This window comes from Rhinolophus sinicus, linkage group LG04 (assembly GCF_036562045.2).
Source record: "Rhinolophus sinicus isolate RSC01 linkage group LG04, ASM3656204v1, whole genome shotgun sequence".
Taxonomy (NCBI): domain Eukaryota; kingdom Metazoa; phylum Chordata; class Mammalia; order Chiroptera; family Rhinolophidae; genus Rhinolophus; species Rhinolophus sinicus.
The window spans coordinates 178,306,785-178,334,687 of NC_133754.1; the positions used below are offsets into that span (position 1 = coordinate 178,306,785).

The 27,903-nt window shown below is 40.1% G+C and overlaps 3 protein-coding genes and 1 pseudogene across 3 annotated transcripts; all 4 read left to right on the plus strand.

Moving 5' to 3' along the window:
- Positions 1-960, plus strand: LOC141571271 (olfactory receptor 1J4-like). The gene has a single exon (XM_074331539.1). It carries the CDS (start codon positions 1-3, stop codon positions 958-960), a length of 960 nt encoding a protein of 319 aa, XP_074187640.1.
- Positions 961-8,532: 7,572 nt separating this feature from the next.
- Positions 8,533-9,492, plus strand: LOC109439687 (olfactory receptor 1J4). Its single transcript, XM_074331540.1, has one exon. It carries the CDS (start codon positions 8,533-8,535, stop codon positions 9,490-9,492), a length of 960 nt encoding a protein of 319 aa, XP_074187641.1.
- Positions 9,493-16,429: 6,937 nt separating this feature from the next.
- LOC141571370 (olfactory receptor 1J4-like) lies at positions 16,430-17,370 on the plus strand (annotated as a pseudogene).
- A 7,832-nt stretch (positions 17,371-25,202) lies between these two features.
- On the plus strand, positions 25,203-26,162 carry LOC141571272 (olfactory receptor 1J4-like). The gene has a single exon (XM_074331541.1). It carries the CDS (start codon positions 25,203-25,205, stop codon positions 26,160-26,162), a length of 960 nt encoding a protein of 319 aa, XP_074187642.1.
- The last annotated feature ends 1,741 nt before the right edge of the window (positions 26,163-27,903 follow it).

The following is a 27,903-nucleotide window of genomic DNA, read 5'->3' on the forward strand; positions in this document are numbered from 1 at the left end:
ATGAGGCCTGAGAACCAGAGCAGCGTGTCCCACTTCCTCCTGCGGGGGCTCCCCATCCGGCCTGAGCAGCAGGGCGTGTTCTTCGTCCTGTTCCTGGGCATGTACCTGACCACAGTGCTGGGGAACCTGCTCCTCATCCTGCTCATCAGGCTGGACGCTCGCCTGCACACGCCCATGTACTTCTTCCTCAGCCACTTGGCCTTCTCTGACATCTGTTTCTCATCTGTCACCGTCCCTAAGATGCTCGTGAACATGCAGACTCAGGACCAATCCATCCCCTATGCAGGGTGTGTAACACAGATGTATTTTTTCATTTTTTTTACTGATTTGGACAATTTCCTTCTCACCTCAATGGCATATGATCGGTATGTTGCCATCTGTCACCCCCTCCATTACATGACCATCATGAGAGAAAGACTGTGCATCCTACTAGTAACCGGGTCCTGGCTCCTCTCCTGTGCCAATGCCCTGTCCCACACCCTTCTCCTGGCCCAGCTGTCCTTTTGTGATGACGACACCATCCCCCATTTCTTCTGTGACCTTGGTGCCCTGCTCAAGTTGTCCTGCTCTGACACCTCCCTCAACGAGCTACTCATTTTCATATTAGGTTTGGCCGGCATTACTCTCCCTCTAATATGCATCTTGATCTCTTATGGCCGCATTGGGGCCACCATCCTGAGGGTTCCATCTACCAAGGGCTTCTGCAAAGCCTTGTCCACCTGTGGCTCCCACCTCACTGTGGTGTCTCTGTACTATGGGACAATTATTTGGCTCTACCTTTTCCCCTCATCCAACACCTCCAGTGACAACAACATAATTGCTTCTGTGATGTACACAGTGGTCACTCCAATGCTGAACCCTTTCATTTATAGCCTGAGGAACAGAGACATGAAGGGGGCCCTGGAGAAACTCATCAACAGAGTAACAGTCTTGTGTCATGACGTTAGCTCATGTTTATGACAGACGCGTTTATCACCAGACGCTAGACTCCAATTTTAGTCCCAGCATGAAGTAAATGCTCAGTAAATGTCTGATAACTTGATTATATTGTTACAGTCACTCTCTTTTTCTTGTAAATCTTTAGCACAAATTATGAATTCTGATGTGATATTATTACTCTTCTCCATTAGATTAACAAACTACACAGTTAGTAGAATTTATGTCTCTCCTTATTTCCCGGGAATTGATTAGTTCTTTTTAAAACAGGTGTATTGGGCTAACATTGACATTTAAACACTGCATATATTTGAAGTGTACAACTTGATGTTTTGATATGTGTACGTGGTGAAATGATCACCACAATTAAGCTAATTAATAATACAGCCATCAAAAAAAATGAGACTTTTAACATTTAAAAAAATTATATATATATATACACACACACACATATATATATGTATATATATATATATATCCATCACATCCACATAGTTACCATTTTATTTTATTTGCGTGTGTATATGGTGAGAAGACTTCAATTAAGACACACCCTCTTAGCCAATATCAAGTACACAGTACAATACTGTTAACTGCAGCCATCGTGCTGTACTTTAGATCTCAAGAACTTATTTATCTGGCAGAACTAAAAGTTTGCACAATCGGCTAAGTGAAATAAATCAGATTAAAAAAGAAAAGTACTGCATGATCTCACTTTCATGTGGAATCCACAATACTGACTTGGTAGTAGCAGAGATAGAATGGTAGTAGCCAGGGGCCAGGGGTTAGGACAAATGGGGTGACACTGGGAATTTATTAGTTTTTATAAATTGTTAGAAGATATTGCCATAAAAAGGTTGCAGAATTAGAAATTTGTGAGCTATCTCCTTTCCTTTTCTCACCTCCCATTTAGTGCTCTTCTCATAGTTTCTGCTGGTGGTGATGGTGGTGGATCAGGAGAGGAAACTCTATAGTATCCTTTATTGCTCCAGAAAATAACCCACTGTTGTGAGTTCAGCTGCTCTAATAGACTCAAAGCATCTTTGGGGTTTTACAGACACTGATCACTCTTACAGACGATCATAACCTTCATTAGCAGTTCATTCTCTGACTAATTGTCTCTGAAGCTTTCTGACTATGTTTGAGTTTCAGTCAAGACACAGGCTCAGTCCAGATACAGAAAGAGAATACAAAGAAAGCATCCATAGTGGAGACTTTCGTTGCCCCTACTGAATATTGTGACTTTCTCATTCATTCTTTTCATTATCTGTCTTACTGAAATTATTTCTTCTCATCTTAGTGACCCCAGGTAGTATCATGAGCCTGAGTAATCTAACTTCGTCATCCAGTGAAGGACCACATAGTTCGTTCTTTAGACTGTACTTAGTTAAGGAGCAAAGAATTACCAATACTGGAGACTTGGCACCCTGAAGGTGTTAGGAGTATTTGTGAAAGCTAGATCCCAATGCCAGCTGTATCTGCCAGAGTGTGTGGCCTCAGGCAATTACTTAACTTCCCTGAACCTCAATTTCTTCTTCCATGTAAATTAAAAAACTATAAGACATCTAATATATTTTTGCTTTGAAATAAATGAAATGCCAAATTTGTCTTAGCATTACAACTGACCAAGAAAATCAAATACTAGTTTTCCTTACCTATGCAACCCGGGTGAATTGTGAAGCAGAACTTGCACAGATACACCTGAGTTATGGTGACTATGGGAGACTGGCATGTAGATAATAACCCCATTCAAAGAAAAGCAGGGGTCCTAGATACAGCAACACATCTTCACTGGCTTAAACTAGAACCAGATGACTACGAAGCAATGGATGAGTGAGTTGGTAGGTGGGCAGATTACAAACAGACAGATGAGTGGAATAGCTTACTCCTACCTGTTTAATGTTCATTCAGAGCAGCCCCTGACCAAGAGCTCATGAGGCTGTCTTTCAGAATTCCAACTTTCATTGTGGAAGGGCAAAGATTGCCCTCACTCCCACCCTGCCCTATAAGCTTCAGGCCTGGAGTCTCTTTGCAGGCTTAGTCTCAACCTAAAGCCAGAAGAAAACCGAATAGGGCAGGACCTTTTCTTGCTGGTCTAGACAAAGCCTGCCTTGGTTGGCCTACACACCCATGAGTACCTGGCTCAGTTTCTCTGCACTGCAGTTCTGTTGTGTGGATCCCTGAGCACCTGCCCGGCCCTGTCTGGTCCATCGTTGAAAAACGTAGTGCTTTCATTCCTGTTTTCAGCCACGGGTTGCTGACATTCCTCTGAGTGGAGTTCTGTCATGAAATGTCAAGCCCACCTGCCTACTGGGAAGTGTTTTATATCACCTAACGTGCTAGATTGGCTTTCCCTGGTTGTGGACAGCTGAAAGCCAACAGGTAGGTGCTATGTTGATTTTCATTCATATATAGAACTTCCGAAAATATTTTGGAAGTACTTTACTTGGGGTACTTTACTTGGGGTATTTCCCTCAGCCATGCCAGGGCTGGCTCATGACCTTCCCCAGTGAAGCATCTCTCTGGGTCAGGACAAATTTGTTACATAGTTTACAAATACTTCCGGAAGCTACTAAGCATTGACACTTCATTTGACCATTTCGTATCCATAACAAAGTTAAAGAAAACATTAATTCTTTATCATATATATATAATATATATATGTGTGTGTGTATTAAATATATATGTTCTTAGGGATGTGGGGTCAGGGTAGGGAATAGTAAATAGAATTGTAATAATGATGTACACTGTCCTAGGGGTAGTAGATTGGAGGACGGGGGTTATCACTTTGTGAGGGATATAAATGCCTAACTATTACATTATTTTGTATAGCTGAAAGTAACAAAACAAAACAAAACACAATGAAAAAAATGTAACAATAGACAGACCTTTCTCAGAAAAGAGGAATCATAAATTACAGAACCTGGAACTTCAATATTCATATTTTAGCTCTGGATTTTATACATACATATATTTTTTCTATACATTGTACATATTATATATATATGTTCATAAATTATATATAAGTGTATATATACACACACACACACATATATATCACACACACACACACATATATATGTATAAAGTTTCAACCTGACCTGAATTTTACGAGTAAAAAATGATCTTATTTTGTCACGAATAAAACATGGATGAGAAGATATACTAAAGAATTAGAGTCACTTAGCTTTTGAAGGAAAAAGAAAAAAACCCTGGAAGTGTTGTATTGATTATTATCTTAGAATCCAAGAGTTGTTTTGAGGAAGAAGCTATAAATTAAATAAAGAGGGCACTAAAGCATACATAAATCTTAATTTTTGTCATTAAGGTAAAAAAGTTGGAATTATACCAGAAAAATAGCGAGACTTTCCTTATATTATAGATTCTGTTGTTGAATAGCCACTTAAGTTACCTAACCTCTGTCAGACAAGAGTGTGCCTAGCCCTGGTCAGACAGAGCTGGATAAACACTGGACATCCTGCTACAGAAGGGAACATTCTAGTAGTTTAGAGACAGGTGAACTGAAAAGTACGTACGAGTAGTAAAAAGTGCTTCAATATACTTCTCCTAATAGTCACCAGGCTTCTGCATGATTACTGTGTATTAGGCACTATATTAAAATCTGTACCTGTATCATCTATTTTAATACTCATAATAATCCTATGAGGTATATATTATTGTTATCTGTATTTGATACAACTCAGTTGTTGAGGAAACTGAGGCTTGTAGACAGAGACATAATTATAATAAATGGTAGTAGCACCAAGGATGATTTATTAATATTTAACGCTGCCTAGATGTTAGCAAAGTTTTACAGGGAAATGGTTCTTCATCAGGTTATCTCTTGTTTCAGGAGATTAAGGAAAACTCTAATGCTTTGGGATTATAATCTCATGTTTTAACACACCTCAGAATCTAAAGAATTAGCTACATTATTTCAGTACACTCGCTTATGCAGACTAAATGAGCTTTCTTTTCATCTTCTTGTATCTATTGAAATCAAAGAATCCAAACTACTTGTCACTTAAGTAACAGGAAATGGATGACTCTCTTCCCATGGTATAAATTGTCAAAACAACTCTGAAGATGAAGGTCCTGGAGGAGACCAAGAGTGGCCAGGGGTCCCCTCCCCCCACCTTTCCCAACACCGTGTGGTTGATATGTCTCAGCCCCCATACACAATCATTATGAAAGCATGCTTCATGCTGGCCTCCTTTGTAAATACAACCAAAGTACAGTGGATACTCTCTGAACACGTAGTTGCTTTCCTACAAATGCCACTCCAGTTTCAGCGCTGACTATCCTTCATGGACATCTGTCTTGCCTGGTGAAGAATGAAGCAAAGCTTCTGAAACTTTATTGTGCACAAGAGTTTTCAGAGAACTTGGGAAAACACAGATTCCTGGAGTCTACCACCATGGACTCCGATTCAGTAGTTCTGGGACGGGACCCCGAACTTGGCACGAACGATGCTCCCACGTGGTGCTGGTGCTCAGATCTGTGAACTGTGCTTTGAAAACACTGGTGTAAAGAATTACATCATGGAGGTCGTAGGAAGCACATTTATAACACCTTACATGAATTCTGCGAGTGGGGAAGTGAAGCAAGAGAATGCTGAAATTATTTTAGCAATAGAGAAGTCTGTGATTCATGATGATATTTCCAGATTAATTCTGACTGCAGTAAATTCCTTTTTTTTCAATCTCTGATACCAGTGGTTCTTCCCTGACTTTCTTTTCTCTTTCATAAATAACATTGATATATCAGCTACTACATATCATGCTTTGTATCATCAGCTGACACTATTTAGTTCAATGAAAATAAAGCCAAAGCTCTGAATGAATTACATCCTATGTCCATTGGTGGCTTATTTTTTCCATTAAGTCTTGAAGGATTTCAGTGCAACTTGTAATTTTGCTAATGTCACTCAAAAACATATTTTAACTAACAATTGTTTCACACATGATGCAAAATAAAATGTAAATTTGGTATAAAGCACTGGCTGATATGAGAGTATCTGTACATCCACATAGGGACAGTTGAGTGTCGACAGTACATTAAATGATTTTGTTATATGATGTCACTCTTGTCTAAAAGTCCTCATTTGACTTGCCATGTGTCTTGACATAGCCCGTAAGATAGCATTTGTCTTTAATCCAATCCATATTATTGTTATTATGGTCATCAAGTTTTTACTCCCATCTTTTCATCTCTTTTTTTTTGCATCTGCCCCATGGTAAGTGCAATATGTTTGCCCAACTTTATAAACATAAAACTAACTAATACATAACCAGCAGGTAGAGTGACATTTCAGGCTGTGATAGTGTCCTAAGTCTATCTCTTTCGGGTGTGAAGACTGAAATAAAAACATTTGAAGGAGTTTGCTATTTGCTGTAGCTGTCAAATATTACTATACCAAATTTCCTTTATTACTCATTTACTTCATTCCATAGGTTTTGACTTAGGCTATGAGTTAATGAAAACAATCTGGCTTTGTGGCCTCGCTTTCCACATATTTCCACTTGGACTTCTACTCTTCATGTGTTTTCTCAAAATTGGGTTCATGTCTTTTTAAAGGAGGAAGACACTGGCATGCAGATACTAAGACAATGGAGTCCATTACAATTGATGCTTTTGAGGTAAACAGGATAGTCAGAGATATAGAGGGAAAAGTAATAGTTGCGAGAAGGGAGGGGGCTGGGGGTAAGGGAGAAAGGGAAGGGATTACACAGCATAAATGGTAACTACAATATTGCCAAGGGGAAATGAAAGACAGTTTGGGGAATATAATCAATCATGTTGTAAGATTTTGTAAGGTGTCAGATGGGCACTAGTCTTATTAGGGAGACCACGTCATGGATGGTTTAGATGCTTTACGACTGCACTGTACCCCTGAAGCTGAAGCTGATAAATATTGTAAGTCAACGTAATTTAATATACATATAGTCAATGGATATGGAGTATAGCATAGAGAATAGAGTCAATGGAATTTTAATAGATATATACAATGTCGGGGGGCAATAAATTGGGGGAGGGAGGTTAACACTTTTTGAGGGGTGAATGTATAACTATTGCATTATTTTGTACACTTGAAACTAATAAAAAAAATTGATGCTTTTGGAGATATTGAAGTTACCTCGACCAGATAACTGACAGAAGGATCAAGGCATAGTACAATCTTTAACAAAGTTTCACAGTGAATCTCGGTGTCATTCAACAAGAGATTGGCTCAAACTTTAAAGCAGATCAAAATATTGATATTGTATATATTCTATATATTGCTATGCATAGAAATAGGAATGCAAATATTATTATAATAAATTAATATAGAAACAGAAGGCTGTAAACACTATATAAATTCAATCCCATTTATGTAAATATAATTAATAAAAACCATCCTTTGACATTATCCTTTGTTTTCATGTCTACATTATTTGGATTTCCATCACGAAACATAATTAATTTTATGAGCACAAAACCAAAAAGGAATACCCACTGGGGAGAAAAATCGCCCTTCACATCCCAAGCTATGACCCAACTGGGGGAAACAGAAATCTGATCGGGAAGAGCCAGTCGACATCTTTCAGCATCGCCTTTGGGATGCACTCAAGGGCATCCTCCCTGACATTCTTCAAAACGATGGTGTTTCCTCAGAGTGAGCCCTCAGAACCATCTGCCTTGGAGATACCTGGTCCCAGGTCTCATGAAGGAGCATCTGTAGTGGTAGACCTGCGATCTGCATCTTTAACAAGGTCCCCAGGTGACTCTTCTGAATTCTAAAGTTGAGGGATCACTGCCCTAGGGCATGTGTCTTGGAGGGAGCTGGAAGTACACTGAGCAATTACCACATGTTTAATATATTTCTCTGACCTAGAGCCCTGTCCCCTTGGGTCCTTGCCCTAGGGATAGAGTGGAGACTTCACATCTCCATTTCTGAAGGTGGTGAAATGAGAAGAGTAAGCTCCAGGCTCTCGGCTTTTCTCTGCTGTCGGTGAGAGGTTTAGGACCACAGACCATATAAGATGAATCTGCTTCTGGGTGTCTACAGAGAAGCTGAGAACCCAGTCCACACTCCCTGAGACTAGATGACTTCAGCATAGAATTCAGAGCAGAACTAGACATCGAGTCGCGGCAACAGGTGTGTGTGTGTGTGTGTGTGTGTGTGTGTGTGTGTGTGTGTGTACACACCGGAGCTCATCACCTCCCTGTGCTCTTGCTGAAGTCACCTCTCATTACTAGCTCCTAAGGAAAGGGACACTGCAATCACCACTGGCCAATGACTCTCACACTTTAACCCTGAGTCTTGGGGAGATGAGGAATAAGGCTCCTGGCTGCTCGGTGGTGTCCTGCCTGTAATCCCTAGAACAGTCCCATACTCTCATCAAAGGCATCAAGCCTCGGGCCAAGGAAATATTTACTAACTCAGTTGTGTTTGCCTGAGCTCCGCTGAACACATCACACTGAGTTCTTCACTAGAGATTTTGCTCTATTTATTCAATAGAAATAATGTTACATAAGATACGACATCCTTTACGCTCAACGGCTGTTGTTGTGCTTTTTTCACTGTCCTTCCATCCCCAGCAGACACGGGGCAGCATGAGGCCTGAGAACCAGAGCAGCGTGTCCCACTTCCTCCTGCGGGGGCTCCCCATCAGGCCCGAGCAGCAGGGCGTGTTCTTCGCCCTGTTCCTGGGCATATACCTGACCACGGTGCTGGGGAACCTGCTCCTCATCCTGCTCATCAGGCTGGACGCTCGCCTGCACACGCCTATGTACTTCTTCCTCAGCCACTTGGCCTTCTCTGACATCTGCTTCTCATCTGTCACCGTCCCTAAGATGCTCGTGAACATGCTGACTCAGGACCAATCCATCCCCTATGCAGGGTGTGTAACACAGATGTATTTTTTCATAATTTTTGCTGCTTTGGACAATTTTCTTCTCACCTCAATGGCATATGATCGGTACGTTGCCATCTGTCATCCCCTCCATTACATGACCATCATGAGAGAGGGACTGTGTATCTTACTAGTAAGCGGGTCCTGGCTCCTCTCCTGTGCCAGTGCCCTGTCCCACACCCTTCTCCTGACCCAACTGTCCTTTTGTGATGACAACTCCATCCCCCATTTCTTCTGTGACGTTGGTGCCCTGCTCAAGTTGTCCTGCTCTGACACCTCCCTCAACGAGCTGCTCATTTTCATATTAGGTTTGGCCGGCATCACTCTCCCATTAATATGCATCTTGATCTCTTATGGCCACATTGGGGCCACCATCCTGAAGGTTCCATCTACCAAGGGCTTCTGCAAAGCCTTTTCCACCTGTGGTTCCCACCTCACTGTGGTGTCTCTGTACTATGGGACAATTATTTGGCTCTATCTTTTCCCCTCATCCAACACCTCCAGTGACAACAACATAATTGCTTCTGTGATGTACACAGTGGTCACTCCAATGCTGAACCCTTTCATTTATAGCCTGAGGAACAGAGACATGAAGGGGGCCCTGGAGAAACTCATCAACAGAGTAACAGCCTTGTGTCATGACGTTCGCTCATCTTTATAACAGACACGTTTGTCACCAGACGCCAGCCTTTTTATTTTTGATCCCAGCATGGTAGAAGTGCTCAGTAATATTTTATAAGTATAAATTATATTCTGTTACAGTCATTGTCTCTTCTCCTTGCAATTGTTTACTATAAATAATGAATTCTGATGTGATATTATTGATTATTGCTCTTGTCTATTAGATTAAGAAACTACATAGTTAGTACAATTTATGTTTTTCCCTTTTTCCTGGGAATTGATTATATCTTTTCAAAAAGAAGTTTATTGGGGTAAAATTGACATATAAACACTGTATATATTTAAAGTGCACCACTTGATGGTTTGATATGTATGCGTGGTGAGTTGATCACAATCAAGCTAATTAATAATATATCCATCACCACCACAGTTACCATTTTATTTTTCTTTGTGTGTGTGGTGTGGTGAGAAGACTCCAAATAAGACCCACCCCCTTAGCAAATATGAGTACACAGTACAGCACTGTTAACTGCAGCCATCACATTGTACTTTAGATGTCAAGAAATTCAACTGGCAGAACTGAAACTTTGTACATTCTGCTAAATGAAATGAGTCAGACTCAAAAAGACAGCATGATCTCACTGATATGTGGAATACAAAATAGTCAAATTCATAGAAGCAGAGAATAGAATGGAGGTTTCCAGGGGCCAGGGGGAGGGGCAAATGGGGTGACACTGGGAATTTATTAGTGTTTATAAATTGTTGAGAGATATTGGCACAGAAAAGTGCAGAATCGGGAATTTGTAAACTATCTCCTTTCCTTTCTCTCCTGACATTTAGTGCTCTTCTCATAGTTTCTGCTGTTGGTGATGGTGGTGGATCAGGAGTAGAAAATCTATAGTGCCCTTTATTGCTTCAGAAAATTACCCACTGCTGTGAGTTCAGCTGCTCTACTTATAGACTCAATGCTTGTTCTGGGTTTAGGGACACTGATCACTCTTACAGACTATTGTAACCATTAGCAGTTCATTCTCTGACCAATCGTCTCTGAAGCTTTCTGACTGATGTGTGAGTTTCAGTGAAAACACAGGCTCAATCCAGACACAGAAAGAGAAACACAAAGAAAGCATCTATAGTGGAGACTTTCGTTGCCCCCACTGAATTTTGTGACTTTCTCATTCAATATTTTCATTATCTGTCTTCCTGAAAATCATCTCTTCTCATCTTAGTGACCCCAGGTAGGATCATGAGCCCGAGTAATCTAATTCTTTGTGATCCAGTGAAGGACAAGGGACACATAGTTCTCTTTCTTCAGGCTGTACTTAGTTAAGGATAAACAGGATCACAAATACTTCTGAGACTCAGCACCACGTAGCTGTTAGGAGTATTTGTGAAAGCTAGATCCCAATTGCAGGTGATATCTGCCAGAGTGTGTAGCCTCAGGCAATTAACTTCCCAAACCCTCAATTTCTTCTTCTGTGTAAACTGAGAACCTTTAAGACATCTAATATATTTTTGCTTTGAAATAAATGAAATGCTAAATTTGTCTTAGCATTAAAACTGACCAAGAAAATCAAATACTAGTTTTCCTTACCTATGCTTCCTGGGTGAATTGTGGAGCAGAACTTGCACAGACACACCTGAGTTATGGTGACTATGGGATGCTGGCATGTAGATAATAACCCCATTCAAAGAAAAGCAGGGGTCCTAGGTACAGCGACACATCTTCACTGGCTTAAACTAGAACCAGACGACCGTGGAGCAATGGATGAGTGAGTTGGTAGGTGGGCAGATACAAACAGGCAGATGAGAGGACTGGCTTACTCCTACCTGTTTAATGTTCATTCAGAGTGGGCCCTGACCTACAGCTCATGAGGCTGCCTTTGAGAATCCCCGCTTTCATTGTGGAAGGACAAAGATTGCCCCCATTCCCACCCTGTCCAATGAAGCCTCAGGCCTGAGGTCACTTTGCAGGCTCAATCTCAACCGGGAGCCAGAACAAAACCGAATAGGGCAGGGCCCTTTCTTGTTGGTCTAGACAAAGCCTGCCTTGGTTGGCCTACACACCATGAGTACCTGGCTCAGTTTCTCTGCACTGCAGTTCTGTCGTATGGATCCCTGACCACCTGCCTGGCCCTGTCTGGTCCATCCTCAAAAAAGGCAGCGCTGTCATTCATATTTTTAGTCATGGGTCGGTGACATTCCTCTGAGTGGACTTTTCTCAAGAAGTGTCAAGACTCCTGCCTACTGGGAATTGTTTTTATCACTACCTAATGTGCTAGATTGGCTTTCCCTGGTTGTGGAGAGCCAAAAGCCAACTTGTAGGTGCCATGTTGATTTGCATACAACATTTGCATGTTGTATATAGACCTTCTGGAAATCGCTTTGGAAATATGTGATTTATTTCCCCTCAGTCATGCCAGGACTGACTCATGACCTTCCCCAAAGAAGCACCTCTCTGGATCAGGACAAAGTTTGCTATATATAGTTTACAAATACTTCTGGGAGCTACTAAGCATTGACACTTCAATTGAGCAGTTTGTATCCTTCTCAATGTCAAAGGTCACAATTTTTTATAAATAAATAAATAAATAAATATATAAATAAATAAATACACACACACATATATACATAACTATATATATTTATATTAGTTATGGTACGTGGAGTACAGCATAGGGAATAGTCAATAGAATTGTAATAATGATATACGATGTCAGAGGGGTAGTAAATGGGGGATGGGGGTTATCACTTTGTGAGGGTTATAAATGTCTAACTATTAAATTATTTTGTACAGCTGAAACTAACAAAACAAAACACAATGAAAAAAATGTAACAATAGACAGACTGCTCTCAGGGGAGAGGAATCATAATATTACAGAACCAGGAGCTTGAGCATTTATATTTTAGCTCTGGATTTTATATGTATATATATATATATATTTTTTTTTTTCTATATATTATACATATTGTATATATGTTCATAAATTATATATAAGTAAAGGGTATATATTATATATATAACAAATTTTAACTCTGACATGTGAATTTAACGAGTAGAAAATGATCTTATTTTGTCACATTAAACATGGATGAGAAGACATACTAAAGAATTAGAAGCATTTAGCCTTTGAAGGAAAAACAAAAAACACTGCAAGTGTTGTATTGATTATTATCTTAGATTCCAAGACACTTTTTTGAGGAAGAAGCTATAAATGAAATCAGGAGGGAACTCAAGGATACATAGATTCTAATTTTTGTCACTAAGGTAAAAAAGTTGGAATTTTACCAGAAAAACAGCGAGACTCCTTATATTATAGACTCTGTTGTTGAATAGCCACTTAACAAGTCACCTAATCTCTGTCAGACATCAGTGTGCCTAGTGCTGGTCAGACACAGCTGGGTAAAGACTCGACATCCATGCTACAGAAGGGGACATTCTAGGAGTTTAGAGACATGTGAACTGATTAGTACGTACGAGTAGTAAAAAGTGCTTCAATATACGACTCCTAATAGTCACCAGGCTTCTGCATGATTGCTGTGTATTAGGCACTATATGAGGAGCTTTACCTGCATCATCTCTTTTAATCCTCATAATAATCCTATGAAGCATATACTGTTGTTATCTGTATTTCTCAGTTGAGGAAACTGAGGTTTGGCGACAATGACATAATTATAATAAATGGTAGTATCATCATGGAGGATTTATTAATATTTAACGCTGCACGGCTGTCAGCAAAAGCTTTATAGGGGAGGTTGTTCTTCATCGGGTTATCTCTTGTTTCAGGAGATTTAGGAAACTCTTACACTTTGGGACTGTAATCTCAGGCTTTAACACACCTCAGAATCTGAAGAAATAGCTACATTATTTCAGTACACTCGCTTATGCAGACTTTAATGGGCTTTCTTTTCATCTTCCTGTATCTATTGAAATCAAAGAATCCAAACTACTTGTCACTTAAGTAACAGGAAATGTATGACTCTCTGCCCATGGTATAAAATGTCAAAACAGCTCTGAAGATGAAGGTCCTGGAGGAGACCGAGACTGACCAGGGGTCCCCTCTCCCCACCTTTGCCGACACCGTGTGGTTGATATGTCTCAGCCCCCATACACAATCATTATGAAAACATGCTTCATGCTGGCCTCCTTTGTAAATACAACCAAAATACAGGGGATACTCTCTGAACACGTAATTGCTTTCCTACAAATGCCACTCCAGTTTCAGTACTGACTTTCCTTCATGGACATCTGTCTTGCCTGGTGAAGAATGAAGCAAAGTTTCTAAAAGCTTACTGTGCACAAGAATATTCAGAGAACTTGTGAAAACAGAGATTCCTGGAGTCTACCACCATGGATTCCTATTCAGTCGTCCTGGGACGGGACCGCAAACTTTGCATGAATGATACTCCCACGTGATGCTGGTGCTCAGATCTATGAACTGTGCTTTGAAGACACTGGTGTAAGGAATTACATCATGGAGGGTGTGGGAAGCACATTTATAACACCTCACAGGAATTCTGGGAGTGGGGAGAGTGAAGCAAGAGAATGCTGAAATTATTTTAGCAATAGAGAAGTCTGTGGTTCATGTTGATATTTTCAGATTAATTCTGGCTGCAGTAAATTCCTTTTTTTCAATCTCTGATACCAGAAGTTCTTCTCTGACTTTCTTTTCTCTTTCATAAGTAACATAGATATATCAGATACTACATATCATGCTTTGTATCATCACCCGAGACTACATAGTTCAATGAAAATGAAGCCCTGCTTTGAAAGAGTTACATTCCACATCCATTGGTGACTTCTGTCCCCATTAAGTCCTGTGGGATTTCAGTGGGACTTGTAATTTTGCTAATGACACTCAAAAACATATTTTACTATTTTAACTAACAATTGTTTCACACATGATGCCCCCCAAAAATATAAATTTGTTATAAAGCACTGGGTGATTTCAGAGTATCTGTATATCCACAAAGGGACACTCGAGTTCCTGACAGGATATTAAACGATTTTGTTATATGATGTCACTCATCTAAAAGTCCTCATTTGAGTTCACATGTGTCTTGACATAGCCCATAAGATAGCACTTGTCTTGAATCCAATCCACATTATTGTTATTATGGGCATCAAGTTTTTACTCCCATCTTTTCATCTCTTTTTGCATCTGCCCTATGCAAAGTGCCATATGTTTGCCCAACTTTATAAACATAAAACTAATTAGTACATACCCAGCAGGGAGACCACGTCACGGATGGTTTAGATGCTTGACCACTGCACTGTACCCCTAAAGCTGAAGCTAAATAATATTGTAAGTCAACTTAATTTAATATACATATAGTCACTGGATATGGAGTATAGCATAGAGAATAGAGTCAAAGGAATTGTAATAAATATATAAATATCAGAGGGGCAATAGATTGGGGGACGGAAGTTATCACTTTGTGACGGGTGAAATGTCTAACTATTGCATTGTTTTCTACATCAGAACCTAATAAAAAAATTGATGCTTTTGGACAAGGCACAGTACAATCTTTAGTAAAGTTTCACAGTGAATCTCTGTGTCAATTCAATAAGAGATTGACTAAAACTTTAAAGCAGATCAAAATATTGATATTGTATGTATTCTATATAATACTATGCATAGAAATAGGAATGCAAATATCATTATAATAAATTATTATAGAAACAGAAGGCTATAAAATAAACATAAAATAAATCCCGTTTATGCAAACATAAAATTTTATGAATAAAAACGATTTTAAAAGGATAAAAATAACTGAGGGAAGGGTCAAGTGCTTTGAATTTATCCTTTGTTTTCACATCTACATTATTTGGATTTCAATCATGAAGCAGAATTAATTTTATGAGCACAAAACCAAAAAGGAATATTCCTAGGGAGAAAAACCGCTCTTCACATCTCAACCTATGACCCAACTGGGGGAAACATAAGTCTGGTAGGGAAGGGCCAGTAGGACGTCTTTCCACATCTCCTTTGGGATGCACTCATATGGCATCCACCCTGACATTCTTCCAAAGGACAGTGTTTCCTCAGAGTGAGCCCTCAGAACCATCTGCCTGGAGATACAGGGTCCCAGGTCTCATGAAGGAGCATCTCTGGGGGTAGAGCTGCGATCTGCATCTTTAACAAGCTCTCCAGGTGATTCTGCTGACCTCTAAAGTTGAGGGACCACTGCCCTAGGGATCTGTCTTGGAGGGAGCGAGAAGTACACTGAGCAATTAATACATGTTTAATGCATGTCTCTAACTTAGAGTTTGGTGCCCTGTCCCCTTGGGTCCTTTCCTTAGGGATAGAGTGGAGTCTTCACTTCTCCATTTCTGAAGGTGGTGGATGAGAAGAGTAAGCTCCAGGCTCTTGGCTTCTTACTGATGTCAGTGAGAGGTTTAGGACCACACACCTTGTAGGATGAATCTGGTATCCGGGTGTCTACAGAGAAGCTGAGAACCCAGTCCACACTCCCTGAGACTAGATGACTTCAGCATAGAATTCAGAGCAGAACTAGACATCGTTCCTAGGCAACAGGTGTGTGTGTGTATGTGTGTGTGTGTACACCGGAGCTCATCACTTCTCTGTGTTCTTGCTGAAATCACCTCTCATTACTAGCTCCTAAGGACAGGGACACTGCAATCACCACTGGCCAATGACTCTCACACTTTAACCCCAAGCCTTGGGATGATGAGGAATAAGCCTCCTGGCTGCTCGGTGATGTCCTGCCTGTAATCCCTAGAACAGTCCCACATATTCATCAAAGGCATCAAGCCTCGGGCCAGGGAAATATTACTAACTCAGTTGTGTTTGCCTGAGCTCCGCTGAACACAACACACCGAGTTCTTTAATAGAGACCTTTGTATTATTTATTAATGGAAACAATCTTACCTCAGATAGGACATCTCCTAGGTTCAATGGTTGTTGATTGTGCTTTTTTCATTGTCCTTTCGTCCCCAGCAGACACAAGGCAGCATGAGGCTTGAGAACCAGAGCAGCGTGTCCCACTTCCTCCTGCGGGGGCTCCCCATCAGGCCCGAGCAGCAGGGCGTGTTCTTCGTCCTGTTCCTGGGCATGTACCTGACCACGGTGCTGGGGAACCTGCTCCTCATCCTGCTCATCAGGCTGGACGCTCGCCTGCACACGCCCATGTACTTCTTCCTCAGCCACTTGGCCTTCTCTGACATCTGTTTCTCATCTGTCACCGTCCCTAAGATGCTCGTGAACATGCAGACTCAGGACCAATCCATCCCCTATGCAGGGTGTGTAACACAGATGTATTTTTTCATGTTTTTTACTGCTTTGGACAATTTCCTTCTCACCTCAATGGCATATGATCGGTATGTTGCCATCTGTCACCCCCTCCATTACATGACCATCATGAGAGAGGGACTGTGTATCTTACTAGTAACCGGGTCCTGGCTCCTCTCCTGTGCCAATGCCCTGTCCCACACCCTTCCCCTGGCCCAGCTGTCCTTTTGTGATGATAGCACCATCCCCCATTTCTTCTGTGACCTTGGTGTCCTGCTCAAGTTGTCCTGCTCTGACACCTCCCTCAATGAGCTGCTCATTTTCACATTAGGATTGGCCGGCATCACTTTCCCACTAATATGCATCTTGATCTCTTATGGCCTCATTGGGGCCACCATCCTGAAGGTTCCATCTACCAAGGGCTTCTGCAAAGCCTTGTCCACCTGTGGCTCCCACCTCACTGTGGTGTCTCTGTACTATGGGACAATTATTTGGCTCTAGCTTTTCCCTCATCCAACACCTCCAGTGACAACAACGTAATTGCTTCTGTGATGTACACAGTGGTCACTCCAATGCTGAACCCTTTTGTTTATAGCCTGAGGAACAGAGACATGAAGGGGGCCCTGGAGAAACTCATCAACAGAGTAAAAGTCTTGTTTCAATGACGTTCGCTCATCTTTTTGACACGCGTTTATCACCAGACGCTAGCCCCTTAATTTGAGCCCAGCATGGAATAAGTACTCAGTGATATTTGATAACTTGAATTATATTCTGTTACAGTCATTCTCTTTGCTCCTTGCTATTGTTTAGTATAAATTATGAATTCTGAAATGATATTATTGATTATTGCTCTTGTGTATTAGTATACGAAACTACATAGTTAGTACAATTTATGTTTTTCTTTTTTTCCTGGGCATTGATTATGTCTTTTTAAAAAGAAGTTTATTGGGGTAAAATTGACATATAAACACTGTATATATTTAAAGTGTACCACTTGATGGTTTGATATGCATACATGGGACAATGATCACCACCATCAAGCTAATTAATAATATATCATTCACCTCCACAAAGATACCATTGTATAATACTTTGTGTGTGCATGTGGTGAGAAAACTTCCAGAAAGACCCACCCGCTTAGCAAATATCAAGTATACAGAATAGTATTTGTTAACTGCAGTCATCATGCTGTACTTAAGATCTCAGGAACTTATTCATCCGGCATTCACGAAACTTTGTACATTCTGCTAAGTGAAATAAGCCAGACTCAGAAACACAAGCACTGCATGATCTCACTTACATGTGGAATCCAAAATAGTCAAATTCATGAACAAGAGAATAGAATGATGGTTTCCAAGAGCCAGCGGGAGGGGCCAATGGGGTGATACTGGGAATTTATTAGTTTCTATGAATTGTTAGAAGATATTGGCAGAATTGGAAATTTGTAAAGTGTCTGTTTTTCTATAGTGTCCTTTAGTCTTCCATAAAATTACCCACTGTTGTGAGTTCAGCTGCTCTGCTTATAGACTCAATGCTTATTCTAAGTTTTAGGGACACTGATCACAGTTATAGATGATCATAAACTTCATTCAGCACGTCATTATAAGACCAATCGTCTCTGAAGCTTTCTGACTGATGTGTGAGTATCAGTCAAGACACAGGCTGAATCCAGATACAGAAAGAGAAAGACAAAGAAAGCATCCACAGTGGAGACTTTCGTTGCCCCCACTGAATTTTGTGACTTTCTCATTCAATGTTTTCATTATCTGTCTTCCTGAAAATCATCTCTTCTCATCTTAGTGATGGTAGTATCATGAGCAGTAATCTAACTTCTTTGTCATCCAGTGAAGGACCACACAGTTCTCTTTCTTCAGGCTGTACTTAGTTAAGGAGAAACAGGATCACAAATACTTGAGACTCAGCACCACGTAGCTGTTAGGAGTATTTGTGAAAGCTAGATCCCAATTGCTCTATCTGCCAGAGTGTGTGGCCTCAGGCAATTAACCTCCCAGAACCTCAATTTCTTCTTCAAACTGAAAACTATAAGACATCTAATATATTTTTGCTTTGAAATAAATGATGCTATTTGTAGTTACACCAGACAATCAAATACTAGTTTTCTTACCTATGCATCCTGGGTGAATTGTGGAGCAGAACTTGCACCTGAGATACAGCTCGAGTTATCTTTGACTGACAGCCATCTTCACTGGTTTCTAGCCAGCCTCAATGCACATTATCATACAAACAGATAAGAGGACTGTTCTCCTACCTGTTTAATGTTCATTCAGAGTCTGACCTACAGCTCATGAGGCTTTGAGAATCGCTTTACTGTGGAACAAAGATTGCATCATGCTTGAAACTTCAGGCCTAGTCACTTTGTCTGCAGGCTCATCAATGAGCCAGAACAAAAGGGTTAGAACCTTTCTTGCTGGTCTAGACAAAGCCTGCCTTGTGTACACACCCATGAGTACCTGGCTCAGTTTCTCTGCAATTCTGTTGTGGATCGCTGAGCACCTGTCTGTCTTCTATCCTCCACACTGTCACTCATATTTTAGCCATTTAGTGACATTGCTCTATTTTTTCAAGAAATGTCAAGTCATACAAAATACTATTCCAAGAAAAGATGATGTTTTGTCCTATTATTGGGTAATGCTGAGAATTCAGACAGAAAAGCAGAGAACTTTCACTTATGTATATAAACCAAAGAACAAGACACTGAGCACTCATCACAGACACAGTTTAGTGGTTACCATTCATGTGAGAGATGATGATCATATATGTGATGAAGGAGAACTGATTATTGGTCACCTATTTAAGATGATGTAATCAGAATTGTACACCTGAAATCTATGTATTTTTCTTTATCCTTTTTTTTGAAATGTCAAGTCAAGTCTACCTGCAGGAAGTTTTTATCACCACTTAACCTGCTAGATTGGCTTTCCGTGAATATAGACAGCCAAAACTGGTAGGTGCCCTGTTGATTTGCATACATATATAGAACTCTGAAATATGGAAGTATGTACTTATTTGGGGTATTCAGCCTGTGGTTGGCTCATGACCTTCAAAGAAGCATCTCTCTGTGTCAGGACAATGTATACATAGTTTGAAATAGTTTTGGGAGTACTAACACTTCAATTGACCATTTCGTATAGTTCTCAAAGTTAAAGGAAACATTAATTCTTTATATATATATATATTTAGGGATGTGGGGTACAGTGCAGGGAATAGTCATAGAATTATAATAATGACATATGATGTCAGAGGGGTAGTAGATTGGAGGATGTTATCTGTGATTATAAATGTCTAACTATTAAATTATTTTGTACAGCTGAAATAACACAAAACACAATGAGTAACAGACAGACCTTTCTCATTTTTCAGAACCAGGAGGTTCAGCATTTATATTTTAATTCTGGAATATATATATATATATATATATATATATATATATATATATATATATATATATATATATATTTCTATATATTATACATATTATATAAATGTTCCTAAATGATTTATAAGTAAATTGTATATACTACATATATATATATATATCAAGTTTCAACTCTGACGTGAATTTTACGAGTGAAAAATGATCTTATTTTGTCACAAATAGAACATGGATGAGAAGACATACTAAAGAATTAGAATCAAGGGCCAGCCCAGTGGCTCAGGTGGTAGGGCTCCTTGCAACTCTGAAGGCTGCTGGTTCATTAAATGTACATTCAGCCACAATTTTTCAATTTAAGTCACAAGGAATTCTTTAAAAAAATTGAACACACCTTGATCAGATGCCTCTATGGCTCAGTTCTAGCTTCAACCAGGATTGCCAGTTTATTCTATCTAATTATGCAACAAGAATATATATATATATACAACTATATAAAAAGGACAATATTGATTTACTTTCCCTGAACTACACACTGTTCAATAAAGTCCTGTTTTAATAAAATCTTTTGATTATAATCACTTAGCTTCTGAAGGAAAAACAAAGAAACCCTGCAAGTGTATGGATTAGTATCTTAGAATTCAACACGTTTTTTTGAGGAAGACACTATAGATAAAACCAGGAGAGAACTTGAGCATATATAGATTTTAATTTTTGTCACTAAGTTTAAAAAGTTGGAATTATACCAGAAAACAGTGAGACTTTCCTTATATTATAGATTCTGTTGCTGAATAGTCAGTTGACAAGTCACCTAACCTCTGTCAGACATCAGTGTGCCTAGCCCTGGTCAGACAGAAAGGGATAAAGAATGGACATCCATGCTACAGAAGGAACATTCTAGTAGTTTAGAGACAGGTGAACTGAAAAGTAAGAGTAGTAAAAAGTGCTTCAATATACGACTCCTAATAATCACCAGGCTTCTGCATGATTGCTGTGTATTAGGCACTATATGAGGAGCTTTACCTGTATCATCTCTTTTAATCCTCATAATAATCCTATGAAGCATGTACTGTTGTTATCTGTATTTCTCAGTTGAGGAAACTGAGGCTTGTAGACAATGACATAATTATAATAAATGGTAGTAGCTTAATGGAGGATTTATTAGTAGTTAAAGCTGCCTGGATGTCAGCAAAAGCTTTAGAGGGGAAATAGTTCTTCAGTGGGTTATCTCTTTTACTTTGGGAGATTTTGGAAAACTCTTATATTTTGGGATTGTAATCTCAGGTTTTAACATACCTCAGAATCTAAAGAATTAGCTATATTATTTCAGTACACTCTCATATGCAGAGTTTAATGGGTTTCCTTTTCATCTTCTTGTATTTATTGAAATGAGAGAATTCAAACTACTTGTCCCTTAAGTAACAGGAAATGTATGACTCTCTGCCCACGGTATAAAATGTCAAAACAGCTCTGAAGATGAAGGTCCTAGAGGAGACCAAGACTGGCAAGATTACTTTGCCGACACTGTGGTTGATATGTCTCAGCCCCATACAAAATCATTATGAAAGCATGCTTCATGCTGGCCTCCTTTGTAAATACAACCAAAATACAGGGGATACTCTCTGATCACGTAATTGCTTTCCTACAAACGCCACTCCAGTTTCAGTACTGACTTTCCTTCATGGACATCTGCCTTGCCTGGTGAAACATGAAGCAAAGCTTCTGAAATTTACTGTGCACATAGATTTCGGAAACTTGTGAAAACACAGATTCCTGGAGTTTACCACCATGGACTCCGATTCAGTAGTTCTGGGACGGGAACCAAACTTGGCACGAACGATGCTGTCACGTGATGCTGGTGCTGCAGATGTGTGAACTGTGCTTTGAAGAGACTGGTGTAAGGAATTACATCATGGAGGTCGTGGGAGGTACATTTATAACACCTCACATGAATTCTGCGAGTGGGGAGAGTGAAGCAAGAGAATATTTACATTATTTTAGCAATAGAGAAGTCTGTGGTTCATGTCGATATTTTCAGATTAATTCTGGCTGCAGTAAATTCCTTTTTTCCAATCTCTAATACCAGAGGTTCTTCTCTGACTTTCTTTTCTTTTTTACAAATAACGTACGTATATCAGATACTACATATCATGCTTTGTATCATCACCAGAGACTACATAGTTCAATAAAAAAGAAGCCAAAGCTTTGAAAGAGTTACATCCTTTATCCATTGGTGGCTTCTGTTTCCATACAGCCTGGTGGGATTTCAGTAAAACTTGTAATTTTGCTAATGTCACTCAAAAACATATTTTATTATTTTAACTAACAATTGTTTCACACGTGATGCACAATAAAATTTAAATTTGTTTTAAAGCACTGGTTGATATCAGAGTGTATCTACATCCACAAAGGGACACTTGAGTTCCTGACAGGACATCAAACGATTGATTTTGTTATATGATGTCACTCTTGTCTAAAAGTCCTCACTTGAGTTGCAATGTTTCTTGACACAGCCTGTAAGATAGCGTTTGCCTTGAATCCAATCCATATTATTGCTATTAAGGTCATCAAGTTTTTATTCCCATCTTTTCATCTCTTTTTTTTGCGTCAGCCCAATGCAAAGTGCAATATGTTCATCCAACTTTATCAATACAAAACTAATATATAACCAGGAGTTAGTGTCAGGCTGTGGTAGTACCCTAATTCTATTTCTTTGGGGTGTGGACTGAAATCAAAACATTTGAAGGAGTTTGCTATTTGATTTATGTGTTGAATATTACTATACCAAATTTCCTTTATTACTCATTTATTTCATTCCATAGGTTTTGACTTAGGCTATGAGTAATTGAAAACAATCTGGGTTTGTTGCCTCACTTTCCACATGTTTCCACTTGGGCTTCTACTCTGCATGTGTTTTCAAAGTGAGGTTCTTGTCTTTTTAAAGGAGGAAGACACTGGCACACAGATATTAAGACAATGGAGTCCATTACAATTGATGCTTTTGAAGTAAACAGAAATAGTCAGAGATACAGAGGGAAAAGTGATAGTTGTGAGAAGGGAGGGGGCTGGGGGTAAGGGAAAAAGGGAAGGGATCAGACAGCAGAAATTGGTAATTACAATATTGCCAAGGGAAAATGAAAGACAGTTTGAGGAATATAATCAATAATGTTGTAAAAATTTTGTAAGGTTCTGATGGCCAAATCTCCTATTAGGGAGACCCCTTTATGGATGGTTTATATGTTTGACCACTGCACTGTAGTCCTGAGGCTGAAGCTGAATAATATTGTAATATATATATATATATTGTAGATGTGTGTATGTGTATATATATGTATATATATGTGTATATATATATATATATACACACACATATATATATATATAGTCATGAGATGTGGAGTACATCTCGTGACTATATTGATATAGTCACGAGATGAGTAGAGTCAATGGAATTGTAATAGATATGTACAATGTCAGAGGGGCAATAGATTGGGGGAGGGAGGTTATCACTTTGTGAGGGGTGAAATGTCTAATTATTGCATTGTTTTGTACACCTGAAACTAATAAAAGAAATTGATGGTTTTGCAGATATTGAAGTTGCCTTGACTAGATAACTAACAGAAGGATCAAGGCATAGTATAATCTTTAATAAGTTTCACACTGAATCTTCGTGTCAATTCAATAAGAGATTGACTAAACTTTAAAACAGATCAAAATATTGATATTCTATATTCTATATATTTTTATGCATAGAAATAGGAATGCAAATATTATTGGGATAAATTATTAGTGAAACAGAAGGCTATAAAATACTACACAAAATAAATCCCGCTTAGGCATTCATAAAATTTCATGAATAAGAAACCATTTTAGAGTGTTGAAATAACTGAGGGAAGGGTGAAGTACTTTGACTTTATCCTTTGTTTTCATGTCTACATTATTTGGATTTCATTCAAGAGCAGGAGTTAATGTTTTAACCAGCACCAAAAAGAAACCCCACTGGGGAGAAAAACTGCGCTTCATACCCAAGCTACGACCCAACTGGGGGAAACAGAAATCTGGTAGGGAAGGGCCAGTAGGACGTCTTTCCACATCTCCTTTGGGATGCACTCATAGGGCATCCACCCTGACGTTCTTCCAAAGGACAGTGTTTCCTCAGAGTGAGCCCTCAGAACCATCTGCCTGGAGATACCTGGTCCCAGGTTTCATGAAGGAGCATCTCTGGAGGTAGAGCTGCGATCTGCATCTTTAACAAGCTCCCCAGGTGATTCTGCTGACCTCTAAAGTTGAGGGACCACTGCCCTAGGGCATCTGTCCTGGAGGGAGCGAGAAGTACACTGAGCAATTACTACATGTTTAATGCACGTCTCTAACCTAGAGTTTGGTGCCCTGTCCCCTTGGGTCCTTTCCCTAGGGGCAGAATGGAGTCTTCACATCTCCATTTCTGAAGGTGGTGAAATGAGAAGAGTAAGCTCCAGGCTCTTGCCTTTTCTCTGATGTCAGTGAGAGGTTTGTATCACAGACCTTGTCGGCTAAATCAAGTGTCTAGATATCTACAGAGATGCTGAGAAACCAGTCCACACTCCCGGATGCTAGATGACTTCAGCATAGAATTCAGAGCAGAATTAGACATCGAGTCTCGGCAACAGGTGTGTGTGTGTGTGTGTGTGTGTGTGTGTGTGTGTGTATGTGTGTACACCGGAGCTCATCACTTCTCTGTGCTCTTGCAGAAGTCACCTCTCATTACTAGCTCTGAAGGACAGGGACACTGCAATCACCACTGGCCAATGACTCTCACACTTTAACCCCGAGCCTTGGGGAGATGAGGAATAAGCCGCCTGGCTGCTCGGTGATGTCCTGCCTGTAATCCCTAGAACAGTCCCATACCCTCATCAAAGGCATCAAGCCTTGGGTCCAGGAAATATTTACTAACTCAGTTGTGTTTGCCTGAGCTCCGCTGAACACATCACACTGAATTTCTTCACTAGAGATTTTGCACTTTTTATTCAATGGAAACAATGTTACCTCAGATAGGACATCAATGCTCAACCTTGTTGATTGTGCTTCTTTCACTGTCCTTCAATCCCCATCAGACACAGGGGCTGCATGAGGCCTGAGAACCAGAGCAGCGTGTCCCACTTCCTCCTGCGGGGGCTCCCCATCAGGCCCGAGCATCAGGGCGTGTTCTTCGTCCTGTTCCTGGGCATGTACCTGACCACGGTGCTGGGGAACCTGCTCCTCATCCTGCTCATCAGGCTGGACGCTCGCCTGCACACACCCATGTACTTCTTCCTCAGACACTTGGCCTTCTCTGACATCTGTTTCTCATCTGTCACCGTCCCTAAGATGCTCCTGAACATGCAGACTCAGGACCAATCCATCCCCTATGCAGGGTGTGTAACACAGACATATTTTTTCATATTTTTTGCTGCTTTGGACAATTACCTTCTCACCTCAATGGCATATGATCGGTATGTTGCCATCTGTCACCCCCTCCATTACATGACCATCATGAGAGAGGGACTGTGTATCTTACTAGTAACTGGGTCCTGGCTACTCTCTTGTGCCTGTGCCCTGTCCAACACCCTTCTCCTGGCCCAGCTGTCCTTTTGTGATGACAGCACCATCCCCCATTTCTTCTGTGACCTTGGTGCCCTGCTCAAGTTGTCCTGCTCTGACACCTCCCTCAATGAGCTGGTCATTTTCACAGTAGGAGTGGCCGTTATTACTCTCCCACTAATATGCATCTTGATCTCTTATGGCCGCATTGGGGCCACCATCCTGAAGGTTCCATCTACCAAGGGCATCTGCAAAGCCTTGTCCACCTGTGGCTCCCACCTCACTGTGGTGTCTCTGTACTACGGGACAATTATTTGGCTCTACCTTTTCCCCTCATCCAACACCTACAGTGACAACAACATAATTGCTACTGTGATGTACACAGTGGTCACTCCAATGTTGAACCCTTTCATTTATAGCCTGAGGAACAGAGACATGAAGGGGGCCCTGGAGAAACTCATCAATAGAGCAACAGTCTTGTGTCATGACGTTCGCTCATCTTTATAACAGACGCGTTTATCACCAGACGCCAGCCTCTTAATTTTGTGCCTAGCATGGAATAAGTTCTCAGCATTTTCTGATAACTTGATTATATTGTTACAGTCACTCTCTCTTTTTCTTGCAAATTTTTAGCATAAATTAGGAATTCTGATGTGATATTATTACTCTTGTCTATTAGACTAGGAAACTACATAGATAGTAGAATGTATGTCTCTCCTTATTTCCCGGGAATTGATTAGTTCTTTTTAAAACAGGATTATTGGACTAAAATTGACATTTAAACACTGTATATATGTAAAGTGTACAACCCGATGTTTTGATATGTATACGGGGTGAAATGATCACCACGATCAGGCTAATTTTAATATATCCATCACCTCCACATAGTTACCATTTTAATTTACCCTGTGTGCGTGTGGTGAGAGGACTTCCCTTCAGATTCACCCTCTTAGCAAATATCAAGTATACAGTACAGTATTTGTTAACTGCAGTCATCATGCTGTACTTAAGATCTCAGGAACTTATTCATCTGGCAGAACTGAAACTTTGTACATTCTGCTAAGTGAAATAAGTCAGACTCAAAAACACAAGCACTGCATGATCTCACTTACATGTGGAATCCAAAATAGTCAAATTCATGAACCAGAGAATAGAATGGTGGTTGCTAGGGGCCAGGGGGGAGGGGCAATGGGGTGTCACTGGGAATTTATTAGTTTCTATGAATTGTTAGAAGATATTGGCATAGAAAGGTTGCAGAATTGGAAATTTGTAAAGTATCTGCTTTCGTTTTCTCACCTCCCATTTAGTGTTCTTTCATAGTTTCTGTTGGTGGTACTGGTGGTGGATCAGGTAGGAAACTCTATAGTTCCCTTTATTGCTCCTGAATATTACCCACTCTTGTGAGTTCAGGTGCTGTACTTATAGACTCAACACTTATTCTGGGTTTTAGGGAAACTGATCACTCTCATAGACTATTGTAACCTTCATTCAGCAGTTCATTCTCTGACCAATCGTCTCTGAAGCTTTCTGACTGATGTGTGAGTTTCAGTGAAGACACAGGCTCAATTCAGATACAGAAAGAGAAAGACAAAGAAAGCATCCATAGTGGAGACTTTCGTTGCCCCCACTGAATTTTGTGACTTTCTCATTCAATGTTTTCATTATCTGTCTTCCTGAAAATCATCTCTTCTCATCTTAGTGACCCTGGTAGTATCATGAGCCCGAGTAATCTAACTTCTTTGTCATCCAGTGAAGGACCACACAGTTCTCTTTCTTCAGGCTGTACTTAGTTAAGGAGAAACAGGATCACAAATACTTCAGACACTCAGCACCACGTAGCTGTTAGGAGTGTATGTGAAAGCTAGATCCCAATGCAAGCTCTATCTGCCAGAGTGTGTGGCCTCAGGCAATTAACCTCCCAGAACCTCAATTTCTTCTTCCGTGTAAACTGAAAAACTATAAGACATCTAATATATTTTTGCTTTGAAATAAATGAAATGCTAAATTTGACTTAGCCTTACACCAGACCAAGAAAATCAAATACTAGTTTTCCTTACCTATGCATCCTGGGTGAATTGTGGAGCAGAACTTGCACAGATACACCTGAGTTATGGTGACTATGGGAGACTGGCATGTAGATAATAACCCCATTCAAAGAAAAGCAGGGGTCCTAGATACAGCAACACATCTTCACTGGTTTAAACTAGAACCAGACGACTACGAAGCAATGGATGAGTGAGTTGGTAGG